The sequence below is a fragment of the Mus caroli genome, unplaced genomic scaffold (assembly GCF_978045245.1).
Source record: "Mus caroli unplaced genomic scaffold, Mus_caroli_1 scaffold_4, whole genome shotgun sequence".
Taxonomy (NCBI): domain Eukaryota; kingdom Metazoa; phylum Chordata; class Mammalia; order Rodentia; family Muridae; genus Mus; species Mus caroli.
Window position 1 is genome coordinate 117,739,576 of NW_028227259.1, and position 14,117 is coordinate 117,753,692.

Here is a 14,117-nt window from a genome sequence, read left to right on the forward strand (position 1 = left end):
TCCCTGGACTCATGACCACATGACTTGAAAGTTGACAGGAGTTGGTAGTGGGGAATGGGGGTGGAGGACAGAGATGGACTAACTTCTTGGGAAAGCAAGAACTTTCCAACAGACAGACAGACAGATAACAGGGTTTGGCTCTCAGCTCTCACTACCCTCACCTTTCTGGATCTCTCTACCTCTTTGTCCATCTACAGACATGGTGCTGGGTCTGACCGCAGAGGCTTCCGTAATGACTCAACGAGATCATGAGACAGAAGTGCTGCCTCTCAACCCAGCTGGGGACTCTCTGGACCTGTATGTCTTCCTCTCCTGCCAGCTCTGTGTCCCCACCTGCCCAGTGACCAGGCATCTAGGTGGCATGCCTAGGGTTGCCCCCATCCTCTGGAGGAGATACTTCTGAGTGTCCAAGGCACAAACACTTGGAGTAAATCTCACAGCCACGGCCACCACAGCAGCATTAGCACGGGCTAATGTATGTATTATTTACCGAGTTTCCTGATGTACTCAGAGAACTCCCCTGAGAAGTATAATTGTGCACAGGGAGGTACGTTTGAATAATATTTACAATTAATTTCCATCAGCAGACTAACACAGCAGGACCTCTGTGCCGCACAGATGGGCCCGGGGTTGCCTTCCCACTAACCGCTCCCCTGAGAAAGCCCAGAGCTCTCTCCAGCTCTCTAGGGCTACCCGCTCAATGCTGGAGCCTCCTGGCTCCCTCTCACCAGCAGAGATGCGGAGGGATCCAACATGCAGGCCTGAGCAGATCAGTCTGCACCCGTGACCCCCAGCCCTGGCCTTCTGCCCACCTCCTGCTCCCTGCAGCCCATCCCTCAGAGCCCTCACATAGCTCTCTCCCTCCCTGGGAGTCCTGTCCTGTCCTGTCGCCCATGCAGGGCCACCCACTCAACAACAGCCCTCTCTCCTGGGACAGCACCAGTCTTCAAATCCCCAGCCTTGGCAAAGTCTGACCCTCCCCATGGGGGTAGACAGATCTACTTGAACCTCATAACCACAGACCCCAAGGTCTCTCTCTTGACAGGGGGTCCCTGGGGATGATGTTTCAAGAGAGCCTAGGATGTGGGAAAGAGATGGCTTGGCAGAGATGGAGGTTCTGAGGTGGGGTGGCATTACTCCCTCCTCCCTCCTGTTTTCCTTCCTCCCTCTATCCTCCCTCCTCTCTCCTGTCTTCCCTCCTCCCTCCTGTTCTCACTCCTTCCTGTCCTCCCTCCTCTCTCCTGCCCTCCCTCCTCCCTCCTGCCCTCCCTCTTGCCCTCCCTCCTCCCTCCTGCCCTCCTTCCTCCCTCTTCCCCTCCCTCCTCCCTCCTGCCCTCCCTCCTCCCTCCCATCCTGCTTCCATAGGCTGACAAAGGTGAAGTCTCAGGCAGCAGAGTTGGTTCCAAGCCCCTGAGCCCTACATCACTTCCTAGCTTTTGGCCCTTACTTGAGCTTCTGTGTGACTCACAGGGACACAGCGTCCTCCTCCCCCAGGCCCAAGCACAGATTGGGGTGCCCCTCGGCATCTGGATGCTCAGAAGCACACTCCGCTCCCCTCCCCCACACTCCAGTGGTCTCCCCTTCTTGTCCCTTCACATCTTGTCCTGCTCCCATGTTCCCTCAGCTCATCGCCCACTCGGGGGGGGGGGGGGCAGCTGTGAGGCAGTCTGCCGGGTTCCAGCTCCAGAGAAGATGCTGCCCCTGTTGGTCTTTGGAGGGAGTCACCACACTCTGCTGGCTGCTGGGATTATACATAAGAGAAAGCGGGAAGAACGAGGGGGTGAGGCTATGAGAAGGACAAGACTGAAGGTTTCACTCAGCGCTTGGCACGAACGGAAGTCAGAACAGGGGTGTTGTGGCAGCCAGGAGGAAGAGGGTAGACTCTAGGGAGTGGACATTGACTGGTGTAACACTCCTGTTGGTCAGCTTTTCCAACGGTGACAAGATTTCCTGGTCCCCTGCCTGGCCTGGTCAGCCCCAATGTCCAGGAAGTGCACTGTCCAAGACACCATGTGGTGTCAGTCATAGACAGGCGCCTCCATTGACATGATGAATCCCATACCGTGGCACGCCTCAGTTGCACATCTGTAGCCCTGGGGAGTTGTGGAGAGGGTGACAATGGGAACATAAGGCTATTTTTAAACCACCCTTACTGCTCCCAATCCCTGGTTGTTCGGGCTCTCTCAGAAGCCAGAGGTTCCAGCTTGGATCTGTTCAGAACTGCCTCATCTTAAGACCCAACCAGGGAAGAACAGTCTGTCCCCCTGATGAAGTGTGACTCCCAGCAGTCTAGAATACGGGAACTGGCCGGGGCCAGAGGACACACATCTGTGTGTTCCGCCCCAGTGGAAAAGTGGCTTGGAAGGGAACCGAGGACACTGTGGGCCAGAAGACCTTGGACTGGAGAGGCTGACCTACCAGGCTCCCTCCCTCTGCTTGCCTAGCAGATTTCAGGGTGTGTGTGATGGGAGCCAGGGAGGCTGGGGCTGGAGATTATGCCTTTTCTTTGCATATTGTATTACTCTGAAAACAAGCCGTCAAAACAAGCAAGCCGTCAAAAAGACCATTAAGATGTTTACATGGAAAAAACAAAACAAAACAGCATTTATGGCTAAAACCCCAACCTATTAGTTCCCCCAGATTCTTCATCTTCCTTCGAGCCAGGCCCACTGGAGTTCAAATCCAGTCTCTACCAACATCTAACTGGGTCCCCTTGGGCCAGTTGCTTAACCTCTCTGAGCCTCTGCTTTTCCTCATACATAGATAGAGGTTTCTGTGAAGAATAAGTGAGAAGGTGCGTGTGAAATACTTAACATGCATGGGACACGCTAAAGAAGTGCACACCGCCCCTCCTCCGTGAGGGAATGATGTCAAGCCAGGCGGAGCCGGGCTCTGGTCTTTTGCTACTGATGAACAGTGGGGGGGGGGGGGGGTTGAGTGAGCCATTTTCCTGCCAGGGGAGGAAAGCCTGATCCTGGGCTACCCACGGGGCTGTTAATGCATTCAAGGAGGATTCAAGCTGGTCAGCTGCCCAGACAAGCCACCAGACAGCCTTGGGAAGACACTCTGAAGATGGAGTCCCAAAACTCCATTCTAGACCAGTCTCCCGGACATTCTAAGCCTTTCTTCCGGCCATCATTGAGGGGATTAGGGGAGGAGAGACCCTGGGATGGGATGGGATGGGATGGGATGGGATGGGATGGGATGGGATGGGATGGGATGGAGGCTTCTGTGAAGAGGCCTCCACCCAGCCTCAGGGTTCAGTGCTAAGTGAGTATACACACTGAAGCAAAGAGCTGCCACCACCGGAACCCCGAAGCAACCACCGCTATAGCTCTGTCTCCCCATGGCATGATGGTGTGAGATATCCTCTACCCACATCCTTTGGGATTCTCTGCTCTCTGTCTCCACCTCTTCACCACACACACACACACACAGGACCCTGTGTTGCCCTTGCAAAGTTCCATGAAGCCCCTCAGGTCCTGGTCCTCCCCGTTCTTCTGAAATCCAAAGTCAAGGTCTTGGAGGATGTTGGGGACGTGGTGGACTTTGTTGGTTTGACTGTCATGTTGCCATAACAGGTCTGCAATGAGTTTGCGGTAACTTCCTCACCCATGCCGGAGACGGCACAGCATGTTCAGGGCACGCACTGTGAAATCGTGTATGTTGGCCTGTATGTTGGTCACGGCTCAGGTCTTGGCTTCAGAGATGCTCCCTCTTCTGAGTCAGTCACAGTCGGTCCGCTACTCCTGTTGTGGAGGCTCAGGTTGCTTGCCTGCCATTTTACTGGAAGAGTGTCCACACTTGGGAACCCCACTTAAAACATGAGCCACCTTGTGCAAAATTCAGTGGGTACTGGAGCATTCCCAAAGACTCCCGGCATGTCTCCCACTTCCGGAGACAAGTCCCTAGGCGTCCCTGGGCCATGGCGCCCTTGGGGGACATTCCCAGGTGAGGTTCAGAGGGTACTGGTCTCCTTCTCATTCACCGAAGCCTTCTCATTCAAAGACGACATCTTGGTGAAGCTCCTGTGACTGGGGTAGGAGGAGGGGCCTGTATCCTCACTCAGGGCGTTGGCCAGGCGGGAGAAGAGGGCCACCTTGAATTTTCTGAAGTCGTGGCCCATGAAGACGTACAGAATGGGGTTCATGCAGCTGTTGGCGATGGCGACGGCCGTGGCCAGGGGCAGCCCCAGGCTGAAGACAGAGCTCGGCACAGCTGTGTGGTGGAGCTCCAGCAGGTAGAGGGTGTGGTAGGGGCACCAGCAGAGGAAGAAGGTGATGATGATGGTGATGATGATCTTGAAGGGCTTCTTGTTCTTGGCCAGGCGGTTGCGCTGCAGCTTGACGACGATGGTGAGGTAGCAGGCTGTGATGATGAAGACGGGGATCAGGAAGCCGCAAAGGAAGCGGGTGACGGTGACCGCCACATGTCTGCTGTACCCTGTGGAAACTACTTGCGAGTGGGCGGGATGTAGGGAGGACTCAGCTGCAGCCAAGCTGAAGTTGTTGAAGCAGGTTATCTTCCCGTGCATGTCGGCAGTGTCCCGGAAGACGAGGGATGGGGAGCTCAAGAAGAAAGCCAGGACCCAGACGGCCGCGCAGGTCATGTAGGCCAGGCGGATGCTGCGGTGGTTCTGGGACCAGACAGGGAGCAGCACGGAGATGCAGCGGTCAAAGCTGATGACGGTCAGCAGGAAGACGCTGGTGTACATGTTGTGGCTGAGCAAGAAGTTGCTGATCTTGCACATGGCCTTCCCAAACACCCAGTGGTAGTCCATGGCTGCGTAGGTGATGTGCATCGGCAAGAAGATGTTGAACAGGAAGTCGGCCACAGCCAGGTTGACAAACCACACGGTGTTCACGGTCTTCTTCATCTTGAAGGTGGCGATGACAATCACCAGGCCGTTGCCTAGGAGACCGAGGAAGCACACCAAGCTGTAGATCACCACCAGGAAGACCGGGGCCACCTTGGCCTCCCACAGACTCGCCTCCTCCAAGTCCACAAAGTAGTCAAAGCCATCAGAGTACTCGTCATCATAGATGCCGGAGTCGTTGTAAGCGTCGTACTCCATCTCTGTGAGGGAAGACAGGGTCACAGGCTGAGGACCTCCAAGGACAGGTGCTGAGGCACCACCTGGCACCTCCTCATCTGATCAAGGCCTGGGTTGTGAACAATCTCCCCTTTTGCCATTTCTTGTCTTTATTTTGCATTCGTATGCCTGTTTGTATATGTGCTTGTACACCTGTGTGTGTATGTGTGTGTACATATGCTCACATAGGCAAGTGCATGTGGAGGGCAGAGGGGAATGTCAGAGAAGACTGGGTCTCTCACTGAACATGAAGGTTAATTACTTCATCTATCCATCTTCTCAGCCCCATTGTGTTTCCTGCTCCTCCTTCTGTTCTTGCTCCTCCTCCTCCTTCTCCTGCCCCTCCTCCTCTTGCTCCTCTCTTCTTCCTCCTCCTCCTCCTCCTGTTCCTCCTCCTTCTGTTCCTCCTTCTCCTGCTTCTGCTCCTTTTCCTTTTCCTGCTCCTCCTCCTGCTCTTCCTCTTGCTCCTTTTCCTCCTCCTTCTGAGAAAGGGTCCCACTAGTTGACCTGGAACTCACTATATAGACCAGGCTGGCCTCGATCCATCTTTCTCGGCCTCTTAGGTGCTGGAATCCATCTTTATTTCTTTTACAAACACCTGCCACCATCTTGCAAGGCAGGGGCTATTAAGGGTCAGCGGGTAGAGAGTGTAACAGCTGGACTCCACAGGTCCAGGTAGGAACATGAGGCCAGACAGAGACCCAGCCCCAAACAAGCTGAAGCTGTAGAGGTGGAATGGGTTCGGACACTTGTGGTTTGAGTGAGAATGGCCCCCCATGGACTCATATGTTTGAAGACTATGTCCCCATTTGGTGGAACCATTTGGGAAGGATTCAGAGGTGTGGCCTCATTGGAGGAGGTGTGTCCCTGGGGTCAGGTGCCTCCTGCTACTGAGATGTGGATACTCAGTCACTGTTCTGCTACCTGCTGACCCGTGCCTTTGCTTCACCAGTATAGACCGTAACCTTCTTCTGATCGGTGAGCCCAGTTAAATGCTTTCTTTTATGAGTTGCCTTGGTCGTGTTTTTTCATTAAAGCAATAGAACAACTGACTGATAGGAAGCTAAATAAGAACAGTGATGTGGACTGGAGAGATGGCTCCATGGTTAAGAGCAGTGACTGCTCTTTCAGAGGTCCTGAGTTCAAGTCCCAGCAACCATATGGTGGCTCACAACCATCCCTAATGAGATCGGATCCCCTCTTCTGGTGTGTATTAAGACAGCTACAGTATATGTACATATAATAAATAAATAAATCTTAAAAAAAGAAAAAAAGAACAGTGATGTTGCCCTCCTCCCCAACCACAGGAAAAGACAGGGTTCCAACCCAAGTCTCACCTGCCTCTGAAGGACCCTTCCTTTCCTCCCATATACTCTGTGTGGGAGACAGTCACTCAACATCCCTTAGGGTATAAACTATCACACCAGCTTGACATGCAATGGAGAAGGGAGCCTGTTGCTGTGACTGTCCACTCACATGTCCAAAGCCCGGGGACCGCCATCCTAGCATCCTCCCCTGACCCCGCCCCACTGGTGGCAACTAGCCCTCTTTGGAGACATGAGTCCCTACCTTTGGAGACCTTCACTGTTCACTGTTGTAGAACAGAACTCTAGTCCTGGTCCTTGGCTGGTCTGTCACTTAGAGAGACTGGAAATACCTGCAGGGAGGGAAGACAAGGCAGGCGGTGAACTCAGAGCCCAACAAGGAGGTAATAGAACTCAGAGAAGTTAAGAGTCACTCAGCCAAAGTTTTCCTGCTGGGAGAGGGGGAGGGGGAGGGGCTCAGAACCTAGAACCAACTGGCTCTACCCGGATCAGTTGCCACAACTCCTCAGCACCTGCATAAGGGGCTGAAGACTGGGGATGCAGTGCAGATGCTGTGCAGATTGGGGGCCGGGACAGGGGCTGAGTGGACCGGTCGGTCGCTCTAGTATCTGCCAGGCACTTAGGACACATCCCTCCATGCCATCTCATCTTTCCAGGACCTCTTCCCAGCAGGCATTGCTGCTTATGCTTAAGAAGTGCGGAAACTGGGCTGGTGAGACAGCTCAGCGGGTGAAGACACTTGCTGCTGAGACTGGCAACCTGAGTTCGGTTCTGGGCACCCACATAGTGGAAGGGAAGCAAGTCTTCAGGATTGTCCTCTGACCTCCATACATGAATATGGGCACGTTCATGCCTGCACACATGTGCCAAACAAACGAGTACATACATACATACATACATATATACATACTTGGAAAATAGAAATGTGGAGAATAAAATATCTCATGTTTATAATTCTGGCTCTTGGGGAGGCTGAGGCAGGGGGATAATGAGTGCTTGTGGCAAAAAGTATGAAAACTGAGGCTCAGAAAGCTTTCTTTGGGCTTGCTGGTCACCATGAGTTAGATATGGACCTCCCTGTCCCATACCCTGTGTGGGGACACTGACCCACATAGCACCCAAACATTTACAAGGCAGACAGCTGGTCCTGAATTGGCCCCACAGCACCCTGCTGGGTTTCCATGCCATGTCAGTAGAGTTTATGAACTTGGAGATGCCTGAAGCAGTAGGTTCAAATCTGCAGGGTTCAAATCTGTCACCTGCAAGCTGTGCACTTCTGGGGCATATGACTTCTCTCTGAGCTTCAGGCTCCCCACTGATAAAACAGGCGTGTTCAGATCCCAGAATGTGTTCATGTGTTAGAGGGCAATGGGCACAGGAATGCTTAGCTTGGCACGAATACACACAAAGAGCCATCAATACTTAGGAGTGAAACCCTTAGTATTAATTCCAGTGGGACTGCCAGCTAAAGCCTCCCTTGTGACTAGCCTTGCTGCTCCTGTGCGACCTGGGCTCACCTCGCATTACAGGAAAGCACTTTTTTAAGTGAAAGCCATTTTTCACTGGGACTCTGAGATCAAGAGACATAGATGTGAGCTTGCACACACCCACACTTTGCATACTGGGAGCCTAGTACAAGGGTATCCAAGGTATGGGGAGGGTGGAATGGACAGACACCGCAGGGATACAGTGCAGTGGGTGGGTGCTCAGATGGCACCTGCAGATTCACATCCCTAGTGCTGGGGGGCAGGGAGGGTGAGAGAGAAAGAAGGAAGGAAAGAGGGAGGAAAAGAGAGAGGCCCTGATGTTGGAGAAGACTTACTGTCCATGACAATATGAGGTACCATTTTCAACTCTTATGTGTTCAGGGGCTGGGCCCCTTGGAATAGGCTCCCAGTCTGCAAAGTGTGGGTAATGGAAATTCACAAAGGCCTCACTGCATGTGTATTCATATGTGTGCATGGATGGGTGAACATGTGTGTATGTGTGTAAGCAAATGTATATGTATACACCTGTGTGAGCATGTATATACATACATGTGTACACAGGTGTATAAGCATGTCTGTGAGCAAGTGTGTACGCATGCATGTAAGCATGTTTGTATGCAAGCGTGTACACCTGTATGAGCATGTGTGTACATGCATGTGTACACATGTGTATGATCATGTCATCTGTGAGCAAGTGTGTATGAATGTGCGTATGCATGTGTGTAAGCATGTATGTAATATGTGTTCATGTAAGCATGTTTGTAAGCAAGTGTGTGTGCATGTGTGTACACATGGATGTATGCATTGTGTAAGCATGTATGTAGTACACGTGCATGTAAGCATGTGTGTAAGCACGTGGGTATGCATTGTACAAGCATGTATGTAAGCATGTTTGTATGTATGTGTGTACATTGTGGGTGAGCATGTGTGTAAGCATGCTTGTGGAGGACACATATGTCTTCCTCTATCCCTTATCTGTTTGTTGCTGTTGTTCTGGGGAATGAACGTAGTCCTCGTGATGGAAGAGCTTGCCATCTCCCCAGCTTCTCTGTTGCCCCCCCTTTATCCCTGGAAGGGCTACCATGTGGCTTGGGGAGCAGAAGGCTCTGAACAAGCTCACAGATGGGCGAGAAAGCCACCTGAAGCTGGCAGAACCCAGAACTTAACTGCCATGCCATGGGACTTCAGGACATCTGCCGTGTGTGCATGTGTGTGTGTCTGTGTGTCTGTGTGTCTGTGTCTGTGTGTGTCTGTGTGTGTGTGTCTGTGTGTATCTCCACAGTCCCAGGCATGGAAGATAGAAAACAATTTCCTTAGGGTCTCTCCCCATGGTGGACACACATGCATAGACAGAGAGGTAGTGCTGGGCCAGGTGAGCCCCAGATATCCCAAGAAGTAAGAAGAGCTGGCATCTAGTTTTCTGGGAAAAGGGACCTCTGAGTTAGTAAAGGCCAAGCAGGAACCAGGATGTGAAAGCTGAGAGAAGAGGGAGGAAGCTCAACTCACTGGCCCCAACTGTAGCACAGAGGACTGAGAGAAGCTCGTTGCTGGCCATAGGAAGATGACCCAGATGATGTCATGTCTGGTTTGTAGGCTGGGCTGGGAGTAGCTGGGGTCAGGGTCTGAGCCAGGGCCAGCAGAATAGGTTCCTCTGATGGTTTAGCCTTTGCCTCCCTGCCCCCCAGCTCTCCACAGAGGTGGGGGAAGCCTCTCTCTGTTTCTGGGGACCTAGAGGGAAGTCACCTTAGCTGCCTTGTCTATAAGGGGATGTGCAGGGAAAGGGGTGCCAGGTCCTGTGTTGTAAGAGTCTACAAGGACTAACATCCAATATAAAGTAGGGACTGACTCCCACACGCCTCTTGAATCGCCAAATCCTAGCATCCATTTCTGAAACAGTGTAATATCTGCATATAAAACCACACGGGTCCTGCTGGATACTTTAACCTTCCTGGGGATTCAGTTTAATGTCTAATGTCATGGGCACACTGTGAGCATAGTCTTTGTACAGCAGAATGTTGTGACAAGAAATGACAAGAAAAGGCCACACGTGCTCAGAGCACAAGCAATTTCAGCCTAAATAGGTTCCTTCCTTCTCTCTCTCTCTCTCTCTCTCTCTCTCTCTCTCTCTCTCTCTCTCTCTCTCTTTAAAATTTTTGCTAGCCAGGCTTGGGAGGCAGAGGCAGATGAATTTCTGAGTTCAAGGCCAGCCTGGTCTACAGAGTGAGTTCCAGGACAGCCAGGGCTACACAGAGAAACCCTGTCTCAAAAAGCAACAAAAAAAAATTTTTTTGCTTGTCTTTTCTACTTGGTGTTTGTTTGTTTTGAGAGACAGAAAATTTTTGTTTTGTAGATCAAGTGGTCTTCAAACTAGTGATCCCCTGCCTCCGAGAGCTGGGATTATGGGCGTCTGCCTTCATAACCAGCTTCCCAAAATTCTCTTCATCTATGGCTGGTCAGATCCAGGGGATAAAACAATCCATTCAAAAGGAGGGCTGGCTGTGCTCGGAACTGACCTGGCACACTGTGCTGTGATTGACCTTCCTAACACCCCCTCCGCCACCCCCCACCTCCCGTGGCCTTTGTCAAGGCAGATGGGGAAAGGCCAGCCAGGGTGGCCTGAAGAATGGCGTGTTCCAGTCCATCTGTCTCCTGCTTGGGTTCAGGACCAGGACATGGGTGCAGGGCTGGCTGCTCCTGACTCCCAGGTGCTGTCAATCATGACAAGCCTCTCTCCTGCTGCCCAGAACACTGTAAGCTCACAATGGATGCCTGGCCTCTGTCAACTCCAAGGAGATATAATATTCCTGTCCCTCACATTCCTCACACCCCTACTACCACCACCACAATGTTCATGGAATAAAGACATGCATCCCATGTCTACATACGTAGCTAACCCAGACCCAGCATGCTGGCTCCATGCCGGACACACCTCTGCAGTGTTCGGATGGCCCCGCAAAGAAATCCGCTTGGTAGATGAGAAAATGGGTTAAGAGAGGTGAAGCTGGCCGGGCGTGGTGGCACACGCCTTTAATCCCAGCACTTGGGAGGTAGAGGCAGGTGGATTTCTGAGTTCGAGGCCAGCCTGGTCTACAGAGTGAATTCCAGGACAGGCAGGACTATACAAAGAAACCCTGTCTTGAAAAACCAAAAAAAAAAAAAGAAAGAAAGAAAGGAAGGAAGGGAGGGAGGGAGGGAGAGAGAGAGAGAGAGAGAGAGAGAGAGAGAGAGAGAGAGAGAGAGAGAGAGAGAGAGAGAGAGAGAGAGAAATAAAGAGAAAGAAAGAAAGAAAGAGAAAAAGAAAAAGAAAAAGAAGAAGAAAAAGAAAAAAAAAAAGAGAGAGAGGTGAAGCCTCTTTCCGTAGCCACACAGCTGGAAAGTGTGAGTGAAGTTTGCTTCTCAGGACTCAAAGGAAAGGCTCACACACACACCCCACTTCTCTGAAGAGTGGGCAGCCCCCAGTCTCACCTCTCCGAGCCTCTGAGCTTGCATCCTGAGCGCTCAGCTCTCCCCTGTTCTGACCCTACAAATGTGCCCTCTCTGAGCCTCCTTCCCAGGGGGCCCCTTAAGGTCACTGGCTGTAAGCAGCATTCTGTGAAAGCCATACCTGCAGAGATGTATGCTCTCCGGTAGCACTAGAAGAAGGCACCCACAGAGAAACACCCTTGAGGAAATTGTGGTTAAGAGCAACCTGGCTCCCCCTTGAACTGTTACTTCCTCTATCTTGATAACCTGCGATCTGAATTAATCACCTCTCCCCCCTTTCCATGTGGCCACAAGGAAGCTCGAGGTCACATTTGCAGATCCCGGCAGTGACTCCCTTACCTCCGGGGTCCTGCAGCTGTCCGTGCTTGCCTCTGCGGGTCCTCGTGTATCTAACCCTACTCTGTACCGGTTTCAGTTCCTTGTGATAATGGCTGAGTTACTCAGTCACCCAGATGCTCGTCTAAACCCCATTACCCTCGATACCTGCTGGGCTCTACTGTCCTCAGGGACAATACCGCTGACCACTATGGAGATGCTCAGCCAGTGACTGCTTCGTGTCCAGATCACTCTGACCTCTACCCTTGGTTGTAGGACACAGCAAGCACTATTTGAGCCTGCCCACACCCTTCCTGGTGCCCCGGGGTGCCCTCCCCTCTAACAAAACATTCTCGTTGGGGTGACTGCAATAAGAATGGCCCCCATGGGCTCATATATTTGAAGGCTTGGTCACCACAGTGTGGCCTTGTTGGAGAGTGTGTGTCCCTGGTGCCGTGGGCTTTGGGGTTTCAGAAGCCTATGTCAAGCCCAGAGTCTGTCTCTGTGCCCATGGATCTGAATGTGTCTCTCAGATACTGTTCCAGCACCTAACTGCATGCCACCATGCTCCCTGTCATGACCATAATAGACTGACCCTCTGAAACGGTAAGCAAGCATCCAATTAAATGTTTTCTTATATAAGAGTTGCCAGGGGGCTAGCGAGATGGCTCAGTGGGTAAGAACACTGACTGCTCTTCTGAAGGTCCTGAGTTCAAATCCCAGCAACCACATGGTGGCTCACAACCATCCGTAATGAGATCGGACACCCTCTTCTGGTGTGTCTGAAGACAGTGATAGTGTACTCAGATATAATAATAAATAAATCTTTAAATAAAGAAATAAATAAAAGAGTTGCCATGGTCATGGTGTCTCCTCACAGTTAGAGAACCGTGACTAAGACACTTCCTCTTGTCCCATTTTTATGAGCCCTGCCCCTTCCAGCCAAGGAGCTCACCCTCCCCTGTTTCCAGAACCATCTAGCTGAGGTCAGGGACACACATGGGGTTGCAGATGAAGCCAGCATGACATGCCTCTCCTGTCCTCAGTTCCCCTCAAAGCCCAGGGACACAATTATCCTGCCTGCCCGAGGCAGCCAGAGTCCTCCAGCTCCCATCCATCTGACACAGGAGCCTACAGTGGCCGGCCTGCTCAACAAAACCTTAGACTGTCCCTTCCCTGGACAGTCCTGTGGGTCTCTAGGGAAAGACATAGACACAAGGAAGAGGGTGCAGCCAAGGGTGTCCATGAGGGAGGCCTCTGAAGCCAGCCCCCATTCCTGGACCTTAGGTGGTACATTCAGGAAAATGGGAAGATGGCAACACCCACTCCTGCTGGGATTTATCAGGACCTGGACCTGCTAAGGCCAAATGGCTGCTATAGCAGGGACAGAGCAGCAGTCCCTAGACCTCTCTGAGGCCCCAGATACCCTGCATGCATTTGACCAAGGCTCCCCCTAGTTTATCTCAGTCCCAGTGAACTTAATGGAGGAGACCTAGAAAAACCAAGCCCAGGCTCCAGAGGCCTCCAGTTGTGACAGGGGACCTGGTGAGAAGTTGGGTATGGGACATCTTTTTGGACCAAAGCCAGTACTGGCATCAGGCACCATGATGCAAAACAACATCTCCTCTCCACGTTCAAAGGCAACCCTGGAGAGCAGGTCCCAGCAGGTGCCTTACAGATGTTCTCTCAGAGAAGTGTGTCCCCTGGAGTCTGTGAAGCAGAGCTAATGGGGGGGGGGGCGTTCTTTGCAAAGTAATTACTGTAAGACTGTCCTGAATGGGTCCTAAATGAGGTGACAGAAAAAGAAAAGGTAGGTAGCCTATGTCTGTGATCCTCACAGCAAGAGCTGGCCAGAGCTGCAGGGCAGAACTTATCTGAGAAGGAGAGGAGGAAGGGCAGGAGGAGGGACAGAGGGACAGGGAGGGGGAGAGAAAGAAAACAGGGAGAGAGAGGAAAGGGAGACAGGGAGAGAGGGAGAGGAAGAGAGAGAAATGAGAAAGGGAGACAGAAGGAGAGAGGGAGAGAGGGAGAGAGGGAGGGAGGGAGGGAGGGAGAGGAAGAGGGGGAGAGAGAGGGAGACAGATGGAAATGGAGAGGGGGAGGGAAAGAGGAGGAGAGAAGGAGAGAGGGGGAAGGGAAAAACAAGGACAGAGATAAGACAGACATGCACAGAGAGGAGGAGGGAGAGAGAGAAGGAGGGAGAGAGGGAAAGGGGGAAGGGAAAAGCAGTCAAAGACAAAGAGACAGAAAGAAAGAAGGGATAGAGAAACTTGACATTAGAAGGTGAGGCCACATGGACACCTGGAGCCGCCTGAGACAGGCCAGCAGGAGGAGACCCCCTGGGTGGATCACATCTGACCCCTTAGACCATGGCTTCTGCCCCCAGAGCTTGTAGGAAACAATCTCCTATTGTTT

General features: G+C 52.2%; 1 protein-coding gene across 1 annotated transcript in view; it reads right to left on the reverse strand.

Annotated features, from left to right (window-relative positions):
• Positions 1-1,357: 1,357 nt before the first annotated feature.
• Cmklr1 (chemerin chemokine-like receptor 1) overlaps positions 1,358-14,117 on the reverse strand; it is a 40,270-nt gene continuing 27,510 nt past the window's right edge. The window contains exons 2-3 of the mRNA XM_021163580.3: positions 6,662-6,749; positions 1,358-5,076 (exon numbers count right to left, since the gene is read on the reverse strand). Coding sequence (XP_021019239.1) covers positions 3,959-5,074 — 1,116 coding nt within the window. The 5' untranslated portion in view covers positions 5,075-5,076; positions 6,662-6,749 and the 3' untranslated portion in view covers positions 1,358-3,958. The remainder of the gene's footprint in view (positions 5,077-6,661; positions 6,750-14,117) is intronic.